The sequence below is a fragment of the Mus pahari genome, chromosome 3 (assembly GCF_900095145.1).
Source record: "Mus pahari chromosome 3, PAHARI_EIJ_v1.1, whole genome shotgun sequence".
In the NCBI taxonomy this organism is placed as follows: Eukaryota; Metazoa; Chordata; class Mammalia; order Rodentia; family Muridae; genus Mus; species Mus pahari.
This window is the reverse complement of record NC_034592.1, coordinates 150,239,243-150,264,386: the sequence shown is the minus strand read 5'-3', so window position 1 is coordinate 150,264,386 and position 25,144 is coordinate 150,239,243. Positions and strand designations below refer to the sequence as shown.

Genomic DNA, 25,144 nt, shown 5'->3' with positions numbered 1-25,144 from the left:
CCTCTGCCTCCCAAGTGCTGGGATTAAAGGCGTGCGAGACCACCGCCCGGCTCTGGTTTCTTTTTGAGTCAGGGTCTCATGGTGTAGCCTAGACTGACTTCAAATCTCTACCTGCATGCCTCAGCCTCCCGAGAGCCGGGATTTCAGGTGTACACCGCTGTGCCGCGGCTGGCCTGTGCTTCTGCTCATTTTTAGGGTGTGCCTGATCCACTTGTAGGAAATGTTTGTCGGGACGTGGCGATGCCCCTCCCTGCCTTGGAGTCCCCTCTGTGACTAATGTGGCTAAGCCTCGCCCGATGGCACCTGCCTCTTCCTGTCTTCCAGTGACTCTCATTGAGGAGCTGAGCTGTGCAGGCCCAGCCAAGGCCCTGAGAAAGCTGCATGGGAAGTGTCTAAGTCAGCTGCAGCCACTGCCCCAGACACTTCAAGCCTGGGCACTTCTGCAGCTGGATGGACCCCCGAGGCTGTGCAGGGCGGCCAGAACTCGTCTGGCCAGTGCGGCCAGGAACAAGCGCTTCCGGGAAAAGGTGATCAATTTTGGGGTCATACACCTGGGCAATACAGCTGGCCAGATTGACAGGTCTCACCCCCAAGTTTGGGTTGGAGAAGGGCTGAGTCTGGGTCACTGGAGTGATTGCAGTGTGCAGGACCCAGCTGGGGGCCCACGCCTGCCCTGCGGGCTCTGTCCAATCCTGCTCTCTTTTCCCAGGCTCTGCTGTACTACACTAATGCCTTAAATGACAGTGACGCCAAGGTCCAGCAGGCGGCGTGTGTGGCTCTGCAGCAGCTCGGGGTGAGTCCCTTGTCCTCAGGGGTGACAGGAGGCCACCAGTTGTGAGGGCTAAAGCACCACCAGCAGCCACGGTGGCAACAGCTTGAAATGCTTTCACTGGGACAAGGGATGGGATGGTGGGGCGATAAAAGGGTTTCCCCAACAGCAAGAGGACTATTAGTAACAGCCAGCTGTCAGACTCCAACAGCAGAGGTCTCCACACCGAGGGACTTTCTGCCCAGTTGAACATGTTTGAACTATGACAAATTCTTGTGAGAAGAAGATAAAACATGGAAATGTAAAAGCTGCCTATCACCTTGGTCTTTGGCAGAAGCGGCACCTTTTCTTCTTGCCTGCAGGGATGTGTGCCTACTGAACGTTGGTATTAAACATGACTTTAGAGTGAGCCAAGAACTACGTGCCTACAAGCACGAGGGACCAAGTGGAATGCCCAAACTCAAAAAAAAAAAAAAAAAAAAGCCAAGCGTGAAGGCATATACTGCAATTCCAGTAGAGGGGGCAGCAGGAGACCCTCAGGGCTCACTGGTCAGCTAGTGCAACTTATATGTGAGTTCCAGCCTAGGAGAAACTTTGTCTCAAAACACAGCGCAGATGGCACCTGTCCACTCTGGTTTTGTTCATTATGTGTGGAGGTATGCGTGTGGTGCTCATGTGTAATCTCTTCAGAGTCATACACAAATATATGTAGTTTTCATGCATTAAAAAATAAAATTCCAGGTGTGGTGGCACGCACATACCTGTGATCCAGGCCAGCCTTGGCCAAATGGTGATGAGACCCTATCTCAAAGAAGCCTAAAAGTCACTCTGAGATCACTATGTGAATAGATTTGTAAAAAGCCATTCTGGCTTCCAGCTCATCTTTGGCACCACAGGGATGACAATGAGGTTGCTTACGAAGCCTCTTCTCCTGACCTAACAGGGTATTGAAAGCATCGAGCAGATTGTCAGTCTGTGTCAGTCTGACCTGGAGGCCGTGCGAGTCGCAGCGCGGGAAGCTACACTGTCATTTGGTAAAGTGCAGCCAAAGGGCCTGTGCGGCACAGTCCCAGAGTTCTAGTGGAGATGGGGAAGACAATAAGCTGTCAGTCCTGGGCTGCCAGGGACCCTGCTACAGTTCACCCTATGCTTAGCAGCCCCTGGCCAGGACTGGCTATCTTCACAGCAGGCTGGCAGCCAGGGTGTAACTTTTTTGTGCTTACTTTATGGCCCTTGGCAAGTGGAGGGCAGGGGCAAAGCCAGACTAGTGCCCAGATCTCCATCACAAGAGGCTGTTACTGCTCAGCCAGGGCAGGGGACCCTCTAGAGACACCAAGTTGGTGACAAGACAGTGAGTGACACACATCTCCGCGTTCCAGGTGAGAAAGGCCGCCTGGCTTTTGAGAAGATGGACAAACTCCACTCAGAACAAGAAGCCTTCTGTCAGGAAGCGGACGTTGAAATCACAATTTTTTAAGACGTGATCAACGAGCTCAAATCAGGCACCTCTCTTCCTTCATGCTGCTGCTTAGCCTCCATAGTGCCCAGGATTTGGATGGAGCAGCCTAGCCACTCCCTTGCAAGCCTGGGCCGGTCAGGATCCTTACCTGAGCTTGGGGTTGGTACCCTGCCCAGGGAGAAGAGTGGTATCTTCACAGAGCAGGCGGAAGTGGTGTGTGGGGGCCCCGCGGCTGTGGCCCCCCCCAGATGCTGCCTTTGCTTTCCTGGGGTACGGTGCCACGGCAGCCTGCACTGCCTGAGGATTAAGGACCCAGGGCAAGGGGAGGCTCCAGACAGACGCATGCAGTATGAGCTCCCTGCACACCCTCAGCTGGGACACAACTGGTTTGGTAAACATGGTTGGCAACAGCAAGGCAGTGGCAGGCCCACTTCCAGTGCATGGCACCCTCAGGCTACTGAGGTACACTCCCATGTGAGCTGAGGGGAGCTTTTCCCTGTGGTGGCTATGGAGACCCACGATGGGTTTCCTAAGTGGATAGAACACTCCAAGATCAGGGGCTCTCAGGGCTGACTCAGTCACCCCACTTGGAGTTCTGTGGAATATGCGTGCTGACTTGGTATTTATTTGTTTCCTTCATGTCCATTTTCTGAAATCCCAATTAAACTCTGTAGCGTATGGCCACCTTATTGCCCGAAGCAGATAATGTTGTGTCTGTAGAGCTATAATATGGGAGGGGTGGCCAGGGCCACAGGGCTCTCGGCAGGACCCACAGGGGATTCTCCCTATATTTTTGATATCAGACTCATGGTAGGCTGCCTTCCTGGTGGCATTTTGGGGACACCCCAGGCTTTCGTCAAGCCTTCACCCCACTGGGTTTATCCCAAAGTTACATACCAGTCAGCTTTCACACTAATGTTGTGAGAATTCATTTTCGTACCTGAAGATTTCAGTTTTGAGTGGACACAGCACTAGCACAGGTCTAAGCAGGGACCACTTGCTGCACAAGCCAATCATGAACCTGAGGGGTCTGGGGCTGTGCTTTCTGCAGTGACATCTATCACTGCACAAGTCTCCTTGTCAGTTACCTCGGGGCCTTACATATTCAGTCTGGTACACGAATGGAAGGTCACACTACTTTTGGGGTCTCATTTTCATTTCTATGTCAAGTATAAATCAGATGAGATTTATGGATGTCCTGAGATGTGAGGACCATGGTGTCCATCAGGCAGCCGGCCAAGGGTGGTTTGATGGCTGGAACAGGGATTCCAATGTCCTGTGACTCTTAAGGTATCCGGGTTGCCAAAGGGGGAGTTCCCGAAAGGACACTCTAGAGAACCCACATCTCTGCAGCAAAGGTAACACACGACACACAACACACAACACAGAGCACACTAACTCTACAGGTAGGGCAAGGGTCTGCCTCGTGCTGGCCCGGCTCCATCAATAAAGAAAGGGAAAGCATGTCACGTCTGTGTTCTTTAAAAACATTTATTGTTGCAACTAATGCAGACCCATTAGTAAGACAGCAAGTTGGAAACGGTGCAGTCAGTCAGTTCTGTGAGGTCACAGAAGACCCTGAGACACCCCCACACACCTGCAAAGGTACTATTCCGGGACACAGTTTTTTGTTGGTTTTTATTTTTGTAAAAATGGTTTATTCTATGGCCATTTAGAGAGAGAGAGAGAGAGAGAGAGAGAGAGAGAGAGAGAGAATGCCCTGCTGAGTAAATGTTGACTTAAGGCATACAGCAGCTTGCTACCTCCAGCAGGGCCGACAGGGCAGCGCGCCTGTTCCCAGGGACAACCACTTCTAAGGCTACTGTACATGGCTACTGTACATGCCACACTACTCCAGACACAGCCCACTGCTAACTGCTCCCAGTCTGGACACTGGCTGTGCCACCTCCTCAGGCTCTGCAGGCAAGGCCATCACCGCTCCCCAGTGGCTCTGTGCTGGCTTCTCTGGGTGAAAGGCAAAATGTGAAATGCTGGCACGAGGCAGCGGAGTTCCAGCTGCCTTCACGTATTTTAAAAAGCCACCCAATGTGAAGGCTCAGTTCTTCCCCTCCCAGAAGAGTCATGAGCACCGTCATCTGTCTCTCCCAGGCTCGAGAGCTGCACACTTCTTTCTGGGTAAGGGGACCAGGCCAGCAATGACAGCAGGCCAACCCTAAGACTGTCACCCACACTGTTCCCAGGAGGATGTTTCTCACAAGCTGCCTTGCTTTCAGTCCTGGCCTGCTCCAGGACAGTGTGAACTTGGAATGGAGGGGCTGATCCCAGAGGTGGAAGGGCCCTGCTTGTCTGTGTCCAGGGAATGAAGTGTGAGCGTGGAATGTCTGAGATCCAGCGGGGCGTGGCGGGGCAGGCCGGAAGCCTGAAGTGTCCTGCCAGGAGTCAGGCGGCACCTGATTGGACAGCACTGCTCTCTGAGTGGCCACTTCTGGTCAGAGCACGGGAGGTACCTGCCAGTGAGCAGGCTTCTAAGTTTTCCATGTCAAGCATAAGGCGCCACCAGCACAGAACTGTATATCTTCTAACTCACAGGGAAAGCAGAGGCCGGGAACAGGATCTAGAAGGTCATGGGCAGGAAGCCCAGCCTCAACCCTACACATGGATGTGCAGCCATGGGGGCTCTGGGCATCACCACTGTCCTACGCCCCTGAAGCCTGCCCCTCATACCCTCCTATACCTGGCCCCAGCACTGGCCACACAGTGGCTCCTGTCAGTCTCAGGGTGTGCTCACGCAGGGGCTGCCTCTGGGCAAAGTAAATGAATGAGAGCAGGGCCCTTAGAGGAGGGCCTCACCCGGCACGTAGCCCGCCGCTCTAATGCCTGGCCCTCCCCTGCACTCCTCATGATGGTGGGCTTGTTATGCGGGAAGGAAACAGAAGGTAAAGCATAAGGGAGATACACAGCCTGGAAAGGCGGCTTCACGTGATAAGCCTCCATCGCAGCTCGCTCTGTGGGCCACCATGGCCACTGTGGCCTGCAGCGCAGAGGCTGGAGTGCAGGCTCTGCTGCCGGGCAGCAATTGCACAAAGGCAACCACACTGGATGGACCCACAGCGCCGGCCTCCCCACGGCCTCAGCCATCCCAGCATGGAAGGCAGCGTGATAAGCGCTCTGTGGTGTTTTGTGAGTCTGGACTGAAAACCACCACTCAGGAAGTCTATGCAGTCTGCAAAGATCACCTATCTGACGCCTTCAAGAGCGTTCACTGAGGGACTGTGTCTCAGAGGTTGGTACAGGTCCTGCGGAGTGGCTTCCATGACACCAGGGCTCCTTCCTCCTTTACAGTCAGTCTTGCTTGCACCTCAGTGGAGTGGCTTCTACAGAGTAGTAATGACTTTCCAAAGGAAATGGGAACCCCAGCACAAGGCTGGCAGCCACCTCTGACCCCGAGGCAAGGCCCTCAGGGATTTAAAGGGATGGGGTGGCGAGGGTCAGGCCATCTGCAAGATGGCAGCCACAAAGAGGGAGGAGACCGAGGAGGATGGAACGGTGGGGGACCCCTGAGCGAAGCAGAGCTGGGCTTGCTGTTCAGAGGCAGCCCATGTGGCTGCCCTCCTCACAACAGGGTGGGGCTCCGGGGCACCTGCAAGCTCAGGGTGCAGTGGGGGCTGCCCAAGCCAGCAGGAACTTTACAGTCCTGCCCAGCGGGATCCTTCCCCTGGAAATCAATAGAAATCAGGAATCTGATCACATGCTAAAGGGCACGAGAGAAGCTCACCAGTGCCTAGCAACTTTTTTTTTTATCTAGAAATAACAAAAACCTGCCTTTATAAATGTTAAAAACAACAATGTGTTGTAATTCTTTTTTTTTTCCCCCAAAACAAACGAACCAGAGAAAGGGGAGGAGTGAGGCGAGAGCAAGAAGAGTATTTGGCATTTCCTCTACTTCTCCTGAACAGGTTAAGGCCCTGAGATTAGACTCTGTTCGTGGGACCAGGGGCTCCTTCAAAGCCCAGTGCACTGATGCCCTCCTGGGGCTGGCCCTTCCAGTTCCAGAGCAGGCTTGCGAGCTGTTGTTCCCTCTACACCAGGTCAGACGCCGCAGACCGCGTCCTAAGCTGGGCAGTGGCAGTGCCCCCCAGTCTGTCAGTGAAAACATACCCGGTAGCAGAAGTATGCGCCAGTCGCCAGGACCGTGGCCATGCACACACTGACCAGGAAGGGCTTCCAGTGAGCTGGCCAATGTGCCTTTTGTTCCTCCTCAGTGGAGGACAGCTCTTCCTTGGTTGGGACAGATGCCTGAGTACTTTGAAGACCTCCACCCACCATCCGTCTCCTAACTTCAGTGTCTTGACTCATGCTGAGGAGAGAGGAAGAGGCAGGTTGGTTATTTACCCCGAGTAGATGGAAAAGGAGACCATCTCTATGGAGGAAACCTGGAGAGATGAACCCTCCCCACCTAGCACAGAGCAGCCTGCTTGTCTTCCAGCCCTGGAGGACCTTGGGCAGTAACCATGGCCAGGGCTGGGTTTAATTCAAGTCAGTCCGCAGCCCATCGTGTACGTGTTTTATTTAGCAGGAGTGGGAAGTCCCAGCTCCAGGCAAACACGCACTCAGACCCACATTCCCGTGCACTGCCAGCTCTGTACCTTCTGTCCACACATGCTAGAATGAGGGCAGCCAGGCCATGCCTCTACATGCTGTGTGCAAAGCTCTGGATGGGTGCTGCCAAGAATCAGACTGTGTGCCCACACCTCAAAACTGCCCTCCAGGAAGGAGGCAGCCGACACAGGAAATGGCTCACTCCTGCTGGGGTCACCACAGTGCCACTTCCTGCAGGCACATACTTTCTTTATCATTCCAGTTCCACCACTCAGTGCTAGGAGCTTGTCCTTCCCCCAAATGGAGGGTCTGCGGCACAGATTCTGGGCACATTCTAGTATTACCTAAGTATTCCGCAGATATCAGTGGGGGCTCAACAGTGCTTGTACCAGGTGAGTGAGCGAGCTGCCATCCTGTCGGCGCTGAGCACATCACACAAACACCACAAGGAACACTGGAACCCCACCGGAACCCCACTGGAACTGTCATTTCACAGGAACATCCAGGGGCAGTTGGGGTTTGGCCAGGGAGCGGAAACACCATTTCTCATGCATGCAGAAGCACCTCAAAGTTTTCAATGCCTTCATGTGTTTCTGGACAGAAAGCTGCTTCCTCTCACCCCACCCCCACCCCCACCCCCAAGCCAGGCCCCCATCACCTGCTCACGCTGTGCACGGCACTTGAGTGGGCTCTGCCTTCCTCTCCGGCCAGGCTGTCTTCATCCTCACAGGTCTCCTCGCTCACCCACTGGTGGTTGGAGAAGAGCTCCTTGCACTTCCCGTTGTGAGGCTCCAGTGTGCGTTTGGGTGGCCGGGGAGGTGGGGGCACGTGCTCGGGTGGAAGGTCCAGGTCTTCCCGGGAGAGCTCCTTCCACTGATCCTTAGAAAGCAACAGAAGCTCCATTAGTGCCTGCTCTGGGTCTGTCCTAGGGAGTGGCTGGCAGAGGGAGCAGGTGTTTAATGAGTCTAGCAATGTCATATATGAAGGGGAGCCATTGCCTTTGACCTCAACAGTATTGGACCTTAAACAACTCGAGTTTCTTTCACAGAGTAGAGTCTTGGTGAGCACTCACAGGCTCTGTGGTCTATCCCCAGCTAGGAACAGAGCTGAACACCAACATGTATTCTTGAAGCAGAGTGGCACTGACCTGCACTGATGAGTCGCCCATGATGAACTTGGCGCCCTCGATGACAGCCAGGTAGGAGAAACGCAGCTGGTCGGCCGTCTGGATGAGCCCCATGCGGAACCTGCGCATCTCCAGCAGCACTTTCTTGATGTCCACGGAAGAAGGGTCTTTCCTCTTGTCCATCTGCAAGCCAGGAACACTGGGTCAACCAGAGGAAAGTCACAGAGGGGTGTGTGGTGGAGGGTGTCAAGGAAATGGGAGAAAAATGCAGCAAACTTGGGACCCTTTGGGCCTGAATGGAAAGAGCTTAGGAAAGACTCATGGGTGTTCTAGGGTGCTCCAAGGGTGTTCTAGGGTACTCTGTGGGTATCCTAGCATACCCCATTGGTGTTCTAGGGTGTCTCATGGGTGTTTTAGCATACCCTGTGGGTGTTCCAGGGTACCCCGTGGGTGTCCTAGGGTCACCTGCTCTTGTGACAACTGGAAGAACCACACGAACAAAGCTAGAAGGGGCTCAACCATCAGGTGTCCTCCAAGGAAGGAGGCTGGTGGACAATGACAGGGACGATAGCCAACAGGGTGGGTCCAAGCATGCTTCCTTTCTTCCTAGGCTTGCAAAGCCCTCCTCACCAGTAAGAGGCAGGTGTCAGCCAGACAGAAGGTCCCCGATCTACCGATGCCGGCGCTGCAGTGGACCACAATGGGGCCGTACTCCAGGCTGAGTGAGCCTGACTCTCGGACTTTGAATAGGAAATTGAGGAAAGAAGCAGGTGACTCGGGGACTCCAAAGTCAGGCCATGTGGTGTAGTGGAAATGCAGGATCTCTCGAGTCTCCTTGGTCTGAAAGAGACACTTGCTGTTAGGCTGGGCGATTTATCCACATAAACCCCCATGTGTGCACCGAGTCACTTCATCCAGCTGGATCTGGCCACAGCTTAAGCAGTGCACAATCCTCTTACCTTTCTGTTCCTTCTATATTCACACATGTGGCCACGATCATTTCAGATGGACAGTCACCATGATGTCACTGGCACCTTAGATATCAGAAAGGCTTCCTGTGTGTGTGTGTGTGTGTGTGTGTGTGTGTGTATGTGTGTGTGTTGGGGGACCAGGTCTGGGTGGATCAGGGAGAACACCAGGACGGGTCAGACAAGTGTTACTTTTCTTGAAAAGTCTCCAAAGACAAGATTGCCAATAAGGTGGCTGCCACCCAGGTGCAGCACCAGCTGGGACTCCAGAGGCCAGGCTGATGGTGAGTTTTCCACACCACCATTCACCTCACGGACCACACCCATTTCCACAGCTGTCCCACAGTGCCCCTGACTGAATAAAAAGAATGGCCTCTGGTGCGGTTTCTGTTCTGCTCTTTCCTAGATGGTCTGGTATTTTAAAAATATTTATTGGGGGTGAGGGGTACCATGAGTTGAGTTATCAGATGGTAACTTGTGGGTTACAGGCAAATACCTTTATGTATGAGCGATCTCACCAGCTCCATGGCCCAGATCTCAGAGGTCAGGGCCCCCAGGGCTGCAGAGAGGGCCAGCAGCCTGTGCCAGACAAAGACTGAGACACAGACACCTAAGGCTTGACTTGCTGATACCAAGTTGCTATCTTTCTGCAAAGTACAGGAGGTCCCTGCTGTGGGACAAACACACATCAAAGACATGGCCATCCCCTTCAGTGTGGTCACTAGATTCAGGATGTTGTATGTGAGACTCTGCCCACCTCGCTGCAAAACCAAATACTACTTGTACTGGGTGCAAGGCAGGAAGTACCTCAAATACACTTTAAAACTGGTTTAGAATAAAGTAGGCAAGAAGAGTCTTATTTTAACCCCTAAAGAGCATGGGGTTCTCCTACTACATTCCTCCTACCTCCATCCCTCCACAAGGACTCTGTTCTAGGGCCCAGAAAGGAGCTCAAGTTAAACCTTGTGCTGGCCTTGTGCCTATAATCCCAGCATTCTGGAGGTAGAGGACTGTAGATATGAAGGCAGCCTAGGCCATCAGTGAGACCTCATCTTAATACAAACAAAAGTCCCAACCCAAACAAGGCCTAAGCTCTCCTGTCCTCACTCTGTCATCAAACAGACAAGTCTCTGGTGCTACTCTGAATTGTCTCCCCCAAAAGCAGGCGTTTTCCAGAGATTATCTGACATCACTTTTAAAGCCAGGTTGGCAAATACTGGAAAGCATCATAAGGGTCTACCACACCCTCGCCACGCCAGTCACAGTGAACCCAGAGCTTCAGGGAGCTCATTCCAAGCTCCAGGCTCCTCTAGGAGGCCCTGCCAGGGCCTCACCCCAGCTATGCTTCCAGTAACCTGAGAAAATTCTAGAATTAGTTCATTACAAGGAGAGAGCCATAGAGAGGCCCAAGGATATGGGACTGTCCCCTGCAGCAGACCCCAACACTTTCCTATGGCCTAGAAAGCCTCACTCCAGCAGTGCAGCCATCCCCTATCTCCCTCTGCTCTGGATCCCACACACCTCCTGACCGCTCACCCATGACCTCTCAGAACTACCCTAGTCTGAAGGTAGAACAAGCAAAGACAGAGAGAGAGCTGTCCCCTTGGCCCAACCCCAGCAGTGGGCAGAGCGGGCCAACAATGGCTTCCACCATGCCCGAGACTCATATGGCCTTGGTCACAGTTCTGTTCCGTGGGCAGCTCTCACTGCTCCTCCTTCTCTAAGTGCAGTGAGCAGTAGACAAGATGGTTGTCCCCACAGCAAGTCTACCCAAGGCCTGGCTTACAGTCCTCAGCTGCAGGAACCCTGGGCAGGTAGGGGAGCCCCCTCCTTGCAGCAGTCCAGACAATGAGGAAGCTGCAAGCTCTCTGTCAGTTCTCTTGCAGGTACCGTTTCAGCCACCAAGTCCCACAGGCAGAGCAAACCACTCTCAGGTAAGAAAGGGACTTTTCCCTTGCAACTGTGTTACGTGGTGTCAAGGGTGAGAGCCATGGGAGGTGCGTGTAACCTGTCCTTCACTGGTGCCTGGGCACTGGCTCCTACAACAGCAAGTTCTGCTCACCATGGGATGAAGCCATACTGTGCACAAGACTCCTAATTCCCGGGAGTGCCACAGCTGAATGGCACCCAAGGACTAAGATCAGAAGCAAGTCACTGTCTCCAGAGGGATGTCACCACACCATACTTACAGTCAGGTTTTCCAACTCCAACTGTCGTACTGTGTAATATGACTTGACATCTTCAGAGATTAGTGACAACTTCAAACTTGTGTCATCAAAGACCATTTCCTTTTCTTCTTGCTGTGGCCAATACTGGGCACATTTTAACTGGGGGAAGAACAGCACTGGGTTATTCTGAGCACCTGCTACATGAGACAGGAGGCTTGCAAGGCAAGGCTGTCTTCTAGCTTTCAGACAACTCCCAGGCAGGGGTCTCCTGGTCACTATAGCTTTCACCCTAGGAAAATTAGAGCTGGCTGGAACCCTGATCCCTGTAGCTTTGGGGCAGGGCTTACACTTCTCACCCAGCAATGTGCCACAGTGGGCTCTGGTCCTTGCTGTGAGGTAAAAACCACACTACACAGAAGCAGTGCCCCTCACAGATGCCTTCAGTAGGATCTCAGTATGCCCAGAGCCCCCTGAGGAAACTCACGGGCAGTAGGGCAGGAGGCTGGGAGACAGCACGCAGCTGCAGTTCACTTGCACCTTCTGATTTGGTTCAGTTCAGTTCAGTTCCTAGTGTTCTATTTTGCTACTATCAAACACCTTTTGATGATCTGGATTCAAATACTCATTATAGCTTTTGATGAACCAAAAGATCTGGGCAGGATTTAGGAAAAAAGATCAGGCTGGGATTCAGTCACACAGATCCTGTGATCTAAGCTGAGGTACTCAGCCGTTCCTGCTGCAGACAGCTGCTCCGGGTCTCCAAGGCAGGACTGACAGGGTGCCTAGGCAGAGACGGCAGAGACCTCATCCTCCCAAGAAGTGAAGTAAGCTACTCTCTGGCACACAACACAGAATTCACCTGCCTGACCAGGGCTGCCCAGTCTACTGGGAACTCCGGCTCTCTAGGGTGGGTGGATGGGGAGAACACAGAGGGAAGACACAACCTGAGGATTCAGAGGAGGGAGAAGCTCATGCTAACCATGCAAAGAGGTCAACAGAAGCTCTCTGGAGAGAACATTTTGACAGGCCAGTGTCTGGAAAGCAGGAGACGGGGCAGGGATGGCCAGAGCACGGTGGGGCTGTGTTAACTGGGAACCTGAGATGTCACCTCATGAGGGGCTAGGAGGGACTGAGGCTGAAGACAGAATTGCAAAGGCTGTTGCTGTCACTCTTCTGAGCTCCAAAGCTGCTCTCCATAAAACCAATGCAATAGACGGAGAAAGCAGCAAAGGAAGCAAGGGCTTTCCCCTACCCATGGAGCAAGGAACCTTCTAATCCCAGGACAGGAGCTAAGTGGGCTTTCTCAAGAGCCATTTCAAGGTCTTGGCCTGCTCAACCCAAGCCTCCTCCCACCTTCAAGGACAAGCTGCCAGAGATGGGCTCCCCGAGTAGGGCCCATCTGTGAGCATGGGAGCAGATCTCCACATCAGAACACAGAGGCAGTATGCCAGTGGAAAGACTTGAATGGTCATTCCCAGTCAGACCCCAGGCTACATGCCAGGGTGGGCATTCACCACGAGCAGGGGGAATGCCACAGGGTTGCCAGTTCAGAAGAGGGAATGGGAATTCTTACCTCAGGGACAGGGTAGACAGACAGGCTCTGACCTTCACTTTCATAGCAGAAGCCTAGAACAAGCCTGACAGATCTATAATCTAGGCAAAATCTACAATTTCAGAGGCATTCTGGCACACAGCCAAATGTCCATCAAACAACATTTAATTAGATGTCTATAGGACCATGCTCTGTCACTTCCCGTAAAAATTTCTACTTTAAACACAAAACAAACAAGAGAGCACAGTCAGTTGAGGGCCCTGAGCAGAAGTCTGACTCTTACTGGAATATGAGCAGGCCCTCACCGACTGGGACTGACTTTGGCCAGCCTCAGACAGAAGGTGGCAGTGCCAGTGTGCTAGTCTCCTGAGTTTAATAGTAATTTCAACCATGAAGCCTGATGTGCACACAAGTCCTTCCAAAACAAAGCCAGGCAGTCTGAGGAAGCTCCCGGGACAACCCTGAGTGGGGAAGAATGGTGCTGGAGAACCACTGCCATGAGCAAGTCACCAGCCCACCAGCTCTGCTTCCAATGGAACACAGGACTCTTCACAAGGTAGCCAGAGTGGATCTATTTATGATCAGCCCAGGGTGACCTGGTGGTAGCCATGCAACAACAGAGCAGACACCATTCCTTACAGTGTGACAATACCTACTAATCCAAACTGTGCTAACTATAAGGGGTCATCAGGACCCTGGCGACACACTTACATTAAGTATATATGTATGTAAGTATACACATATGTATATGTGCCCTTATACACACACACACACTAAACCATACCACACCCAGTGACTTTTTTATGTGTATGGGTGTTCTGTCTGCACATATATCTGTGTACCATGTGCATGCCTGGTGTCCACTGAGGTTGCTCGATCCCTTGGAACATGAATTATAGGTGGTTATGAGCCTCTGTGTGGGAATGGAATCTAGGTCCTTTGCAAGAGCAGTGAACACTCTTAGCCACTGAGCTCTCTCTAACCCTCATATCTGATGAGTTCTTGATTGTTTATTTATTTAATATACATGAGGGCTCTATCTTCAGACACACCAGAATAGGGCATCAAATCCTATTACAGATGGTTGTGAGCCACCATCTGGTTGCTGGGAATTGAACTCAGGATCTCTGGAAGAGCAACCAGTGCTCTTAACCACTGCACCATCTCTCCAACTCCTGATGATTTCTTAGTAATAGGGTGATTTAAAATTCTACTCTCTGGTTTTGTCAACTGACCATACTGGCAGGCTCTGTACTGCTACTACCATGTTCTACAGAAGTGGAAAGTGGAAATCAGGCAGCAATATGACATCAAGCAGCCTCAAGGAAACTACGCGGAGTGACCGGGACCATGTGCTCTGTGGGTGGGTGCAGCTTGCTGGTGATGCCTTGTCCTCACTCTGTGCACCTGGTTCTCAGCCTTGAGTGTGACTAGCCACTGACTCTGGAATTGATGGATGGCTTCTCTGGCAACCTCATGTTCTTGAGAGCATGAGGAAACCAGGGCAGGCAGCTGTCCCAGCTGAGCAGCAGACAGCACAGCATCTACACCTGGCCAGGCTGAGCGGAACATCCTGTTCTGCGCCTGACTATGGCTACAGTTACTCCCAACGATCCTCAGCTGACCTTTTCCAGGGGCAGCCTCTGCAGCTGGGGAGTCTGTAAGTGCCAAACCAGTGCAGAGGGAGACTGCTGGCTCTGTCCCATGATGCTCGTGGGCAGCACTGAGAGCCAGTCTTCAGTGTCACCACAGGACTAAGAGGGAAGGGACAGGAAGGCTGACTGTTTGATGAAGCCTAAATCTGAGAGTGTCACCATGACTTAGATCTCTGGCCCAAAAGACAGGGTAAGAGACAAAAGGAGGCCCATCTAGGATACAGTCTGGGGAGTGGGAGACAAAAGGAGGCCCATCTAGGATACAGTCTGGGGAGTGAGCGACAGGTCTGGGTAACGGCCCCGCCACTCAGAGTCTCAGGCCCTTAGAGGTGAGGCTGTGGTAAGACTTGAGTGACACAGACCACCCTGGACAGAAACAGCAGGTTGAGAGGCAAGGGTGGCTGAAAGGACAGAGCCTGAACAGTGTCACAAGTCCCAAAGTCATCTCACCACCCATGTCTCCCCCAGCTCTGCAGAATTACCTCTGTTATCAAAAGGCATAGTCTAACCAGTCAAAGGTGGGCTTGGTTAAGATACACTAAAGGCTGCTGCTTTTAGAAAAAAACTGTTTACCCGGCTCCACAAACACAGGCAGTACCAAGAAAGCACAGGCAGCAATGCAGAATGCCTGCCTGCGTCAGGCTCCATAGAGCCTGGCCTGGGGCATCTCTCCCTAGTGTTGTCTGTAATATATGTGTATCTATGTTATGTTTTTACAAACATTGTGTCGTATAAAGGAGTTTGACAACAGAAACTCACAACAGAAACTCAGGGGCAATGGGAGCTTTAAGAACTGTGTGTATGTAGATGGCAGCAGCAAGGACCTCTGGCGAGAACTTACCGAGCCTTTCTCCATGATGCGGTTGAGCATGACCACGCCCCTGCTCTTCTGCTCCCACACCATCTCCCAGAAGTGCCCACATGTGTTTGGTAAAGGGCCCTGCAAACACACAAGATACACACTGTACAACACTGGACACACAAGCACACCACACAGTCAGTCAGTGACAATGTTCATAGGTGTAGGCAGAGTAACCACCAAGGCTACATACCCCACCGTCAGTCACCCAGTCCCACATCTCATCATGTGCTGAAGGGTCATTTCCGCACCTCAGTGCAGGCTGTCCCTGGATCTAAGCTGATGGCCGAGGGGCTCTATTAGGCTTCTTGTCTATGAGCAGGTGAGTCCATGACACAGCTCCTATGTGGGTGAGAGGCAGCACAGGGCAGGACCACCACTGTGCTCTGGCCCTAGACCCTGCTTTTAAGATCTGTCACCATCTAACTTTAGGCAAGTCACTCCACCTCTCTCAGCCTTCTTTTCCACATAGCCCACTTGATTCAAAACAGTCCCCATTCTGAGACTGCATAAATAACAGTGGTGCTGTATGTGAAGGACTCAGCAGAGCACCGAGAATGGAACAAGCACCCAGTACAGAGTGAGCCTCTCTTCTTACTAGTACTGGCGAGTCTAAGTGTGGATAGCCCTTAGAGCTGGACCAAGGAATGTGCAAAAGATGTGGCCCACAAATGGTCTCAGAGGTAGCGAAGGGGCTCATAAGACCTGGGCATGACTGGTGCCTGCGGAGCAGAAAACCTACCTAGTGATGGTGGGTGTTGATGGATGACTGTCAAGTGCTGGGAGTGCTTTAGTTATGAGCCCCATGACATACTACAGGAGAACATCCATACCAGGGCTAGTTACATTTTTGGGTGAGAACCTCTTCTAGAAGTCTCCATTATCCCCCATTTTCATCCAAGCCATTGCCCTTAGATCTCGGCACACTCGCTTCCTTGTGCCAGCACTTGGCATCTTCTCATTCTTCCCTGAGAGATGTCAGCAAGTGTGAGGCAAGGGCTCTGACAAAAGCATCACACAGGTGACACTCCCTAGGGTAACAGCTAGCTTTGTGCAGTTGGATGCCAGGGTACCTGATGACCACTCGGGTCCTTCATCCTCTGTGCTACACAAGGATCTAAGCTCTCAGCTCCCCCATGGGTGCAGCTCTCTGTGCTCTACAACTTACTAGTCACATCCCTGTTACCAAGTACCACCCAGCTCACGGTGGCTTTCAGGACTTGGCTACGTTTTGTGATGGAGGTGAAGTATAGCCCTACATCCTCCGCTCTTCCCAACCTCCAATCTGTACAAGATGAGGCTACAATGTGGTTTCTATAATGAACAAGTCTGAATGAAATGAAGAGTTCCTTACTTGTGGCTTGGAAATAGTCTGGGTCTCCCTGTCAGAAACGCTCCTTTGGGATCAGACTGTTTTGGATTCTTGTCTGGAACACGGATGTAGAAGCCACTTATGAATGCTCACAGTACAGCCTTACACAGCTGAGTATCACAGGTCTCACAAAATGACCAGGGCCCAGGGTCAGGTAGTGGGTAAAGTAATGCTCGAGTTTCTCTATTTCTGAGTTAGCGCTGTGTTTGTTTGTTTGTTTGTTTGTTTGAAATACTGGGGACTGGACCCAGAACCTTGCATGAAAGGCAAGTGCTCTGTCACCAAGCTCCATCCAACCCTAGCTCCTCAAATGACAATGCTAACTGCTCATTTGACTCATTTGGCATCACATACCCACAATGGGACATCAGTCATATCAAGTCTCTTTAACCACAACTACAGATGAACAGTTGAAGTCAAGAATGCTAATTTCTCTACACAGATTCTCAAGGTTACTGTACCTCAGCTTCTCAGCAGGAGGCCCCGCCTTCCTGAGGAATCTCTGCAGCTGCCCATGAAAACACAAAGGTGCTGGGAGGACTCTGGCTGAGACCTAGGGAGGTTGGCCTTGAACCCACAGAACCACAAACAGCCACTGATACCACACATACTGACTGGGGGCTTCTGGGCTGCTTCTGGTCATGCAAACTGACTTAGGACAAAAGGGAGAAGGGCTGTCTGTGATGTAGGAGTGCCAGATCTGAGTCTCTGGCCTCATTAGGACTTGATTTCCAAAAGCAGGCAAAACTGTCATGCTCAAACTCCCTACAGCCCAAGCCATGTGATATGGGATCCCAAAGGGAGAACAGGAAAACAACACAGGGCCACGGAGACTGCCTTGCAGGCCACAGACTAAGACTAGAACATTACTGAAAATAAGCTTCTATCCTCTTCCCAGACATCCACAGCCTTCTGGTCACACACTGTGGAGTGTTTCAGGACGTCTATCACGCTTTCTCAGAAGGAAGCCCAGAGCTGTGGGATTTTTAAATCATCTTCTACTGAGGCCCAGAGAACACTGACTAGCCCTTGGGATAGAGGTGCCTAGACAACCAAAGACTAGCTAGCCCTCTTAGTCACTGCCAGAAGCATTCAATGCTGAGGCTCATGCCTCTGTGCTTAGAGTCTGAGGTAGGGTGTTTCCTTTCTTGCTACTGTTTTGATTGACGAGAAGCTCAAACTTCTCACGGACATGATGATCCTATCTGATGTGAACACAACAGCTCTCAAGTTCTTCGGGGGACATGAAAAAGTCGTTTAGACAGCCTGTTACCTGGGTAAGAATATAGCTCCTCTGGGCTTCTTCCATTTTTATCAAGCTGGCATTGATATAGTCATTATCTTCCTGGTGCAATTTAATCCGACTGTGGTCAACTGAAAGAAAAGCAGAGCTGGGTTAACCGTGAGACCCAAGACCTACATTCTATAGGAAAGCAGAGAGAGGGACCCATGGGCATGCACACTGCTGGGGCTTCACTGTTAGGATGACATTAGTCACCTGTGGGGTGACTGATTCTCAGGTCAGCCCTGAACACAGAAATACCACATTCTATAGCACCAGCATCAACCCCAGACCACACCCTCCTGGGGCCATCTTTGGTGGCTTAGTAAGCTTGAGTGCAGCCTGGGGACACTGCAAATGCCTGCCCCCATCCAGGACAGCTGGTGGATGTCTTGGGGTACCAGGCAGTGGGAAAGAGGCAGAGTCTCATATGGTCACATTGCTGTCCTTAAGTTGCAGCCAGGACTCCCAAGCAGAAGCCACACAGGGTTTTCGAGGCGCTGCTTTGTTTTCATCAATAGGCCTCACGTCCCTCAGCCAAGGCAAGCTGAGCTGAAAGCAGCAGGTGTTGGGGTGAGCTCAGCCACCCTTCACCTGAGGACCTCAAGTACACTTCAAATGGCCTCGTAACATGGTCTCAGACCTCAGCCTTTGTTTACCAAATGCATACCCGAGGGAGCACTTGGCTTCACCTCCACATACTCCTGCAAGTGGAGTGTGACTCCCATATCCTGACAGCCAGAGCCACCAGCATGGCAAATCAAGAGGTACAGGCTGTGTTCTAATCCTAGAGCCATCTTTTGTCTCCCCAGGAACCTGATCAGCAGCCATGTAGATTTTAATAGCCACAATCCTGTTGAGGAATAACATCCACAGACCTTGAGGGGAGTCAATAAACCTGGGAACTAACAATAGACCCAGGTCCTGAGGCCCGGTTCTGGCTTCTCTTGCTTTCCACACTGTCTACACATTGACTCACTTACTCTGTAGGTATTTCCAGACTATAAGCCAGTTAGAAGGCACAAGCAGTTAGTGGGCACTGGCAGTCCTAAGCACTGAAAGCCAAGGGCGGGCTGGCTCTACACATCTGGTGGAATGGAGTGAGTACCTGTGAACACCTTTGTGGCTCATCATCAGGCTGACAGCCAATGGCATTGCTGCTGAGTCATGCAGAAGAGGCTGTCCACTAAGCCCACATCATGTCACCACATCACAGAGCTAAAAGGAAGGACCCTGAGCCACCACCATTTCCAGAACCTGGAGCTTTAGTGCCTTCTGCAACAGTGAAAGTGAGCTATGACAGTGTGTCTCCTGCACTTATGATGCAGACCATGAGGTCACAACCCATGCCCAGCCCTGGACAATGACAGGCTGCCACTGGGAAGTGTAAGTGGGGCAGTAGGAACAGTGGGTACTTACAAGGGCTGACATCTCGGTACCTGTTCCGGTTTTTGTTCTTAGGAAGTTTCGCTACTTTGCATGGGAAGTCACTGGCTTCATGTCGAATATCCTACAAAGAAGAATAAAGAGTTCTCTTTTGGAATCTACGGCAGGAACCTATTCAGATCTTCAGTGGACCACCAGAGATGATGCCAAGTACCGAGGGCAGAGCAGTGTGGGGAGGACAAGGTGGTATGCACAGGTACATACAAGGACTACTTGGGAAGGCTCACTAGTGGAAGCAGGGGGTTTATGTCAGGCTTATGTGAGGGAAGAACAGCAGATGGCTGTGGAAGCAGGTAGGCAGGCCAGATCTAAGTGCTGGAATGTCAGACCTGGAAGTTGGAACAGCCATGGGAAGGAACATGTCAATAAACACTCTACCACTCAACTGTCATCCTACAGGCAAACACCCATCCCTGCATGAACAGAAAGACCACACAGGCTCACCCTGTTCTTGCTGGGATGACACAAGTCTCAGGAAGCTGTCTGGGAGCAATCTGCTCTTTTTTTCTTTCTTTCTTTTTAAAATTTTTTTTTCTTTTTTTTTTTCAAGACAGGGTTTCTCTGTGTAGCCCTGGCTGTCCTCGAACTCAGAAATCCACCTGCCTCTGCCTCCTGAGTGCTGGGATTAAAGGTGTGCGCCACCACGCCCGGCTTTAAATTTTTTAAAAAATTAATCATTCCATTCATTTACATCTCAAATGATATCCCACTTCCTAGTTACCCCTCCTCAACCCCCCCCCATCCCACAACCTCCCTCAGCAATCTGCTCCTTCATTAGCAAGGACAAGCACATGCACACTGTGAATATATTACCACAATGAAACTAACTGTATGTCTACAAGTGGTTTAATCTCTTGACTCTGGGGTTGGAGTATAAAAGGGGACAGAAAAGGGGGCCATGGCGACAACAGTCTGCAGGCTGGAAATCAGACCCCAGAGACATGCAAAGTGTAGGCAGCTGTCACCTCAGAAGAAAGCATGAGACTGGTGAGACTGACAGTGGAGTAGGGGCCGAGTCTCGTCTGAGCAGAGCGGCCATCCCCTCCTAGTGCCTTCCCTCTGGGCTGCTGGGTCGGCTCTCACTTGTGCTGAAATCACAGGGTGACTTTCTGCAAGAGTCAGCCAGGGGGCTGGTGAGATGGCTCAGTGGGTAAGAGCACCCGACTACTCTTCCGAAGGTCTGGAGTTCAAATCCCAGCAACCACATGGTGGCTCATAACCATCCGTAACAAGATCTGACGCCCTCTTCTGGAGTGTCTTTAGACAGCTACAGTGTACTTACATATAATAAATAAATCTTAAAAAAAAAAAAAAAAAAAAAAGAGTCAGCCAGGCCTCTAGACTAGTTAGAGTATAGCACAGTGCAAGGTGGACAGCCCATTCATGTGGGAATAAGTTGTAGAGCCCAAACTCACACGGAGTGCGCTGTAGCACCACTTCCGTTCTAGGTGGAAGTCTTCAGATGATCTGACCAGACAGCGGGAAGCACCAAAGGCCAGGACCAGGGTGTGCCCATTTGCTCAGTGCTCCAGCTGCCTGAGGGCCTCTACTCGCCAGACACAGATGCCACTGATGGCAGATATACACAGAAAGTGTCTAACAGGGAAAAGAGGCCCTCGGTGGACAAACTGTGGCGTTCAGAAAAACAGAATAAATACTACTAATATACTCATAACAGCAAGATCTCATATTTATTAGCAAGTAAGAACAGGATGCTATGACAAACTAAACAAAAATGTCTTTTGTAATGTAAAACAAAATAGCAAAAGTGACAAGCTCAGGTGAAAAGATAAAGAACTCCTTACACACACACACATACACACACACACACACACACACACACACACACACACACACACATCAGCCACCCCAAAGGAAAGCCAAAGATAGTAGATAAAATCATCTAAAGTAAAATATAGATAAATACAGGTAACGAGGAGAGAAAGCCCCACCAATCTCCCAGCCCACCAATGCCCATGAAAACCAGAGGGACAACCCAGTCTCTGGACTGTGCAGCCCCAGAGCCTGAGTGGCAGATCACCGTGGAAGGGCAGCACAGCCTAACTGTAAGGCACCAAGTAAGGAACACACCTCCTCCATTCTGCCGAAAGCTCATCTCCATTCTGGAACTGAACATGCTGCCCAACAGTGAGAAGGGCCAATGAAAACATCCCTTCCCACGCAAGCCCACACCTCTCCCTGTGTATGCACACTCACTACTCACCAGGCCTCACACCTCACCATACACAACCCCTTCTCCAGCATGTTTTCCACCCCAGTGAGAAAAAAAGGCAAGCCATGAAAGACAGGGAAAGAAACACAATGGAAAGCAGTGGTAAGGAAGTCCCATGGAAACCGGAGGCTGAAGGCTCTCACCAACAGGAGAAAGACAGCAGCATCAAGCTGCCTTGTCCAGCATACTAACTGACGTATCACACTACCCAAGACTTGAGAGTCTGATCCAAGTCTAGCCAACAGGGGATTCCAATTGAGATGGGAGGGGAAGAATCTGCATGAGAGCCAGCTATGCATGGCAGGCCTTCAGAGCCTGCAGCTGCACGACTCCACAAAAACCTGAACTGAGAAAGTGAACTGTTCACAAAGCTAGCATTAAAGCCATGGTGAGAGGACACAAAAGGGCCAAGTGCCAGTCATGGTGGCCATGGACATCCGTGACGCCAGTACCCAGAGACCGAGGTCAGCCTGACCTATACAGCTAGATCCTGCCTCAAGAACCAAAATGATGCCAGGCATTAGACTGCATAGCTTTCATCTCAGCACTTGGGAGCAGAGGCAGGTGAATTGCTTTGAGTTTAAGGCCAGCCTGGTCTACATAATGAGACCTTGTCTCAAAACAGAACAAACTAACAAAAAATAAGCAGAATGATATTTTTGCATTTAGGGAAGCTCATTCCCACTAATGTTCAAGTGCCTCTCACATGCAATTAGTCAGAAATACCAACTTGGATGACCAGTTGACATGCCTTAACTTGAGATCTCCATTTCTTTTGGAAGTAAACAGGTATAATATCCAGTCCAGCCACACAGAAATGCCTTCTTATTTTCACAGAATACTTTGCTAAGTCAAACAGCAGCACTGGCTTTAACACATTTGCTTTTGTTCCATGCAGTGAATGATTTCTTCTTGCTCTGTGGTAGAATGCATTATTTGTTTAAAACTCTCTGCCACAGGGCAGAGCAGAATGGCTTCCTGAAAGCAGTCAGGTGTCAGTTAGGAGAGAGGCCTTCATTTCTAATCTCAGACCCAGGCCAGGGCAGACCCTTGCCATAACCTGTGGCTGACCGAAAGGCTGACGCTAATACCGTAAGTACACAGCCTTGACTCTACCCTAGCATGCTTCCCGGCACAGGGTGGAAGTGCCCCAGAGGGAACATGCATCCGAGAACACCCATCAAGCCCATCCTAACTGCTGCAGAACACACACTCCTGAGGCTTGGCTTGGCTTCTGCAATTGTCGCACACAACCTCCTGACAAGATAATACCAAACTGGTTACTAAAACAGATACTAAAGCAGAGAATGGAGAAGAGCTACTGCCGACTGTTATTTCCCATACCCAGCCCCCACCCAGGCTCATGCAAGCAACACTGAGAATTCAGGGAGCACAAAAAACAAAAGCAAAACAATCCCCAAAACATGGAAATAAGAGAGGGGGTCTTACTGGGAGGAGGAGGGACTTCCAGGCAGCACTGAGAGGTGAAAGTGACCAACATATATAATACATCTGTGTGAGACTGTCGACAAGTTAAAAACCCTACATGTAAGTAGAATTCAGGGACTACCAAGCTCCTCTCACTGCCCAGTCCCCACTCCTCTCTAAATGGCCGTCTGAGCTGAGGGGCTGGGGCGTTACTTGATAGTGTGGGAAAATACTGATTCTCAGAATAGTCAGCTGAGAGACTGAAGGAAGGAAGGGCAGAAATACCGGGCAGTGGGGGCTGACAGGCAAGCACTTCCTGGAACGCAGGCACAGCCATGCCTGAGAGCACAGAGATGGCGCTTGTCTCTGGCTCACCTAAGATGTTGTATGTAAGTACCTCAGAGTGGCGAGTACAGAGCAGATTTTATTAACCAGGTCTAATTACAAAGGAGAACAAAACATTTTTGTGGAGCAAAGAACAATCAGAATACACAGATCACCAGAGGCTGTCTCTGAATGGAAAACAATACTTTATTCTTTGTGTCTTGCTTTGTTCTGTTTGAGACAGGTACTTACATGTTACATAGCTGAGGCTAGCCTCCAACTCCCTTGGAAGCTGAGGATGACCTTGAACTAATAATCCCAGCAGACAAGTGCTGGGAGTCTACACAAGCACACCTGGTTTACTGGGCAGTGGGGATGGGACCCAGGCTCCTGTGAATGCTAACTAAGCTCCACCCCCAGCCCACTTTACTCTCCACCTCCACACACAGAAGTTAACAATATAACTTACTGCAAAGCCTTAAGAAATGGTGAGGTGTAGTTTAACGCACCCCTGCCAGGCATGCATGAGGCCCTGGGCTTGATTCTAACCCACTAACCTGGAAAGGAATCTCTGCTGGGTACAGCAGGACAACTTCACCCTGACAAGCACCTCTACTCTGAAGCGCTAGTCAATTATATTTAGAAAAGCCACAGTTAGTCCAGGCTGCAACTCAGATGAGAAGTAGCAGACATGAAAGCCCAGGTTATCCCCCGTCCCCTACACACTGAACTAGTCTGCTAGAGTCTCAGATGACCTGCTCTAGCAGACAACTAACTCGTCAACTACAGTCTGCTTTGTACAGTCCAGGACTTAGGACAGAGTTAAGGAACCGTGGACTACTGTGGACTAAGAAGGCAGAAGTAGAGTCACCAGACAGCTGAGGAGGCTTAGTAACTACAGGGGCAAAATACCCAGGCTGCAACTGCAGTGACACAGGAGCAGAGGTGTGGGTGTGGATGTGGGTGGTGGTGATATGGCTGTAGAGCAGCAGCAGCTTCGGAGCAGCTCCCAGAATGGACGCCAGGGCTGCAGCATGGTGCTGCTAACAGTCCTCCTGCTTGTACTGCTGCTCAAAACACCTATCCCTTAAAAATACCAAAGTGACCTCTGTCACTGCTGATGACCCCAAGTCATTTACAAGAACAAGCCACTTACATAATTATGTTAACAATGACTTTTGGTCCCTAAGGACTGATGGAGTTTTAGCACTGAGAGTAACAGCTTTGAGAGGCTGAACTGACTGGGGTGGGAAGAGCGCAACCCAAGGTCCTGACTGACGGGTGGCTATGAATGAATTGCTTCACACTGGTGAAGTGACCCTGGTCTACACTGCATGTGAAGCGGCATTCTGAGTTCAGTGCGGCAGACCAGAGCGTCGGGGCTGCCACTTACCTTACACAGATTACATGGGTAACTAGGATGACATGCTTGCAGTTATACTCGCAAGTGTCCCTGGCTTTGACCCTAATTTTTACAGCCCTTGATATAAACATCACTTATGTTTTCTGTTAAATGTCATGAATTTCACCTTGGGCAGAAATCAATAGGGAGAAAATGAATCAGACTTACAGTAATTGATGTCAATCAAACATATTGGAACCAGTGTCTACTGAAATGCTGAGAACCACAAAACTGTTCCCGTAAGAGAACTGGCTGAAAAAAATCGACTTTCTCTTCTGTTTTGTTTACCTTCTGCTTTCTATCAGGCCAGTAAGAACTTCACCCGGCTCCTGGCTGCCTGCCGGGGACAGTGGGACAGTTGACTAACAAGGAATTGGCAGGCATCTGCAAGAGCAATATCTACAATTTTCCTGGCAGGAACCAGTCTGCCCACTGTGTTTCCTCCTTCCAAGGTCCCAAGGGAGAGGCCACATAAAACACCAGTGACATCCCTGCTCTGAAGTGACATTGCTCTCCTTACACAATGGAAGGATGCTCCCAG

General features: G+C 50.9%; 2 protein-coding genes across 4 annotated transcripts in view; one reads left to right on the top strand and one right to left on the bottom strand.

The window, feature by feature from the left end:
* Positions 1–2,914, top strand: part of Ripor3 (RIPOR family member 3) — a 72,675-nt gene extending 69,761 nt beyond the window's left edge. The window contains exons 19-22 of one of the 2 annotated variants that reach the window (XM_029536453.1): positions 325–527; positions 710–793; positions 1,713–1,803; positions 2,149–2,914. In XM_029536453.1, the coding sequence (XP_029392313.1) occupies positions 325–527; positions 710–793; positions 1,713–1,803; positions 2,149–2,246 (476 nt within the window). In that variant the 3' untranslated portion in view covers positions 2,247–2,914. The remainder of the gene's footprint in view (positions 1–324; positions 528–709; positions 794–1,712; positions 1,804–2,148) is intronic. The other variant, XM_029536452.1, reaches the window with a different exon arrangement.
* Positions 2,915–3,703: 789 nt separating this feature from the next.
* The window catches only part of Ptpn1 (protein tyrosine phosphatase non-receptor type 1), a 47,517-nt gene continuing 26,076 nt past the window's right edge, over positions 3,704–25,144 (bottom strand). For both annotated transcript variants that reach the window (XM_021192326.2, XM_021192327.2), the window contains 8 exons: positions 19,190–19,280; positions 17,762–17,862; positions 15,099–15,197; positions 11,072–11,209; positions 8,545–8,754; positions 7,936–8,097; positions 7,447–7,667; positions 3,704–6,546 (listed from right to left, as the gene is read on the bottom strand). In XM_021192326.2, the coding sequence (XP_021047985.1) occupies positions 6,333–6,546; positions 7,447–7,667; positions 7,936–8,097; positions 8,545–8,754; positions 11,072–11,209; positions 15,099–15,197; positions 17,762–17,862; positions 19,190–19,280 (1,236 nt within the window). In that variant the 3' untranslated portion in view covers positions 3,704–6,332. The remainder of the gene's footprint in view (positions 6,547–7,446; positions 7,668–7,935; positions 8,098–8,544; positions 8,755–11,071; positions 11,210–15,098; positions 15,198–17,761; positions 17,863–19,189; positions 19,281–25,144) is intronic.